The 2,492-nt window shown below is 55.2% G+C and overlaps 1 protein-coding gene across 3 annotated transcripts in view; it reads left to right on the top strand.

The window, feature by feature from the left end:
- Window positions 1–2,492, top strand: part of Piezo1 (piezo type mechanosensitive ion channel component 1) — a 71,460-nt gene that overhangs the window by 42,127 nt on the left and 26,841 nt on the right. For all 3 annotated transcript variants that reach the window (XM_021220234.2, XM_029532426.1, XM_029532425.1), the window contains exon 3: window positions 2,064–2,186. In XM_021220234.2, the coding sequence (XP_021075893.1) occupies window positions 2,064–2,186 (123 nt within the window). The remainder of the gene's footprint in view (window positions 1–2,063; window positions 2,187–2,492) is intronic.

The raw sequence follows: 2,492 nt of genomic DNA, 5'->3' as shown, positions 1-2,492 counted from the left end.
GGTGGTGGTGGTGGTGGTGATGGTGGTGGTGGAGGTGGTGATGGTGGTGGTGGAGGTGTGCTCTTTCCAGAGTTGTCCACCTTGCCATCCTGAGGAGTCAGAGTTATTCTAGAGGTCAGGGTTTATTCTGTAGAACCAGTCATCACTGAGCCAGCGCTTTCCCTCCTGGTGCTCCCTGCTGTGCTAGGCTCCGAGTGTAGTTAGACTATGATGTCCTTACCGCTCTTCAGTGCCTACCGTGACCCAGGAGGACTCTCCCAGAGTCCCGCTACCCTCTAATTTCCACCGGGCCTTCTCACAGGCTGTTCCACTGCGGAGATGGTCTGCCACCCTCCGCCACATGCCTTCTGCCCTCACTCAGATCTGTCCTGACGTACCCTCTTTGTGGCTATAGTTGTGACTCTCGGTGGTGACTGTTTCCAAGGGGGACTGCATCCTATAGGACAGGTCTCCACCATGCACTGTTCATTGACAGTCAGCATTGAGCTCCTATCTGTGCTAGTGCACCTGCCTCTCAATGTCACTGGAGCAAGGGTCCTCTGCCTCTGGTGTCAGGGTTGTTCTTCATGCTAACCTTGTCCTATGGTCAGGCTTGTCTTTCCTTCATTCTGATACCCTCCCAGAGGTTGGGCGGGCACTGGCGAGTATGTGGATCACAGCTGGAGTATCATCCTGCCCTCTGGAGCTCAAGGCGTATGTAGCTCAGGGAGCCAGTGAGACGGGGACCTAGCCAGATGCACAGTGTAACTGACTGCTAGAACCTTCTGGCATGGGACCTACGGGGAGGGTAATAAAAAAGAGTGGGTGTCACCAAGGAAGCTAGCCCTCAGGACTAAGGTCAGTTCTGAGGCTATTCCACCCATTTGGATTGTGCCCAGGAAACTGCATAGGACAGACATACTGGCAGTGGTAGCCCCATGAAGAGAGGACCAGTGCGATGCTTTGGGGCTGTCCTTGTGAGAGAGACCTGTAGCTCTGAGGTTTTCGTTGACGGTGGTGGCCTCAGCAGCCTTGTGGCTTGATTTGACAATGCTGCTGCAGTGAGTTGATTGCCCACAGGCAAAGAGCTAGAGGCCAACTCCAGTCTCTGTATAGGTTTCAGAGGACAGATGCAAGGACCAGAGCCCTATGTCATCTCTGTCTGTCTGCAGCCAAGAGCTTCCCTGCTGGGTGGGCTAGCTGGGGTGGTTGAAGGCGGAGCACGGCTGTGGGATATTCTTAGCATGAATGTACAGCGTCCCCCCCCCCCCCGTGTGACCGGGGTCCCATAGTTTGATGGCTGACCCCTGGCTGTGTCTTTCCCATGAAGTGATCAGTGGAACAAGATCTTTGGGGGACTGCTATTCAGTGGGGCCTGCGGTGGGGGTCTCTATCCTATTTGCCATGGCTTTGTGTGACTGAGTGCTGGAGCCTTCTTCTCTGTAACACTCCAAATGGAGGCAGCCAGCAACCGGCAACCCACCTTTTGGGAGGCATTTGGCCCCCATCGCCCAGGCCCCTTCTCTGGGATTACCACCCTCCTCAAGCCTTCATTTCCAGCCTCCACGCAGGGGCAGGGGAGCATAGCTGGGGGTCGATAATGGTTTCTTGTTCTTCTGTTTGCTTCTCCTCATTCCCAAGACCAGCAGTGATATCCCTACATGATCACTAAATAGGAAAATTCAATGGCGTCTCGTCTGTTCAGGGAGCTCGGACAGTGTTGGTCTTTGGGAAGCAGGGAGCAAGGCCAGTGCAGCATCTGAGCCAAAGTTGATCCCTAAACTTCCCTAGACAGTATCCGGCAGTCCCTTCCCCATCCCAGGCTGACATTCTCATTTAGAAATCAGAGTCACAGCAGGGTCTGTCAACCAATAGGTGCCCCCAGGAGGGAACAAGCAACCCCTTCGTGGGTCGTTCTTGTTGCCTCCTGGAAGGCACTGAGTCCTGATTCCTCACAGCCTTGCCCAGAGCCTGTGTCCACACTGAGTCTGTGCCTCAGGCACACGGACAGGGCACGGTCTACCTGGAGGCTGTCAGGGGTGAGCAGTACCCCACCGATCCCTGCTCTGCCCTTTCTGTCACAGGTCACACAGGTCGCCTGCTTCGTGCGCTGCTCTGCCTCAGCCTCCTCTTCCTGGTGGCCCACCTTGCCTTCCAGATCTGCCTACATACTGTGCCTCGCCTGGACCAGCTTCTGGGACACAACTGTAAGTGATGGAGGAGCAACTTGTGTGGGGAGAGCGGGACGTGAGGACAGCAGTCCTGGGTGGAGGAGATGAGGGTGCCAGCCAGGAACCTCAGGCCTCCAGTCTCATTGGACCACACTGCCTTACCCAGGCTTCATCCAATATGGGTTGTGCCCAGGTGCCTGACCATAATTTATGTGTGACCCAGATGGGTCTAGCCCACAAGCTCCTGGCCGTGATGCAGTCAGTAGAGCCAGGCTAGGGCGGCAGTGATGGCTTCTTCTTCTTCTTCTTCTTCTTCTTCTTCTTCTTCTTCTTCTTCTTCTT

This window comes from Mus pahari, chromosome 20, assembly GCF_900095145.1.
Source record: "Mus pahari chromosome 20, PAHARI_EIJ_v1.1, whole genome shotgun sequence".
NCBI lineage: Eukaryota > Metazoa > Chordata > Mammalia > Rodentia > Muridae > Mus > Mus pahari.
Note: the sequence above shows the minus strand (reverse complement) of the source record. Positions and strands in the feature narration are given on the sequence as shown.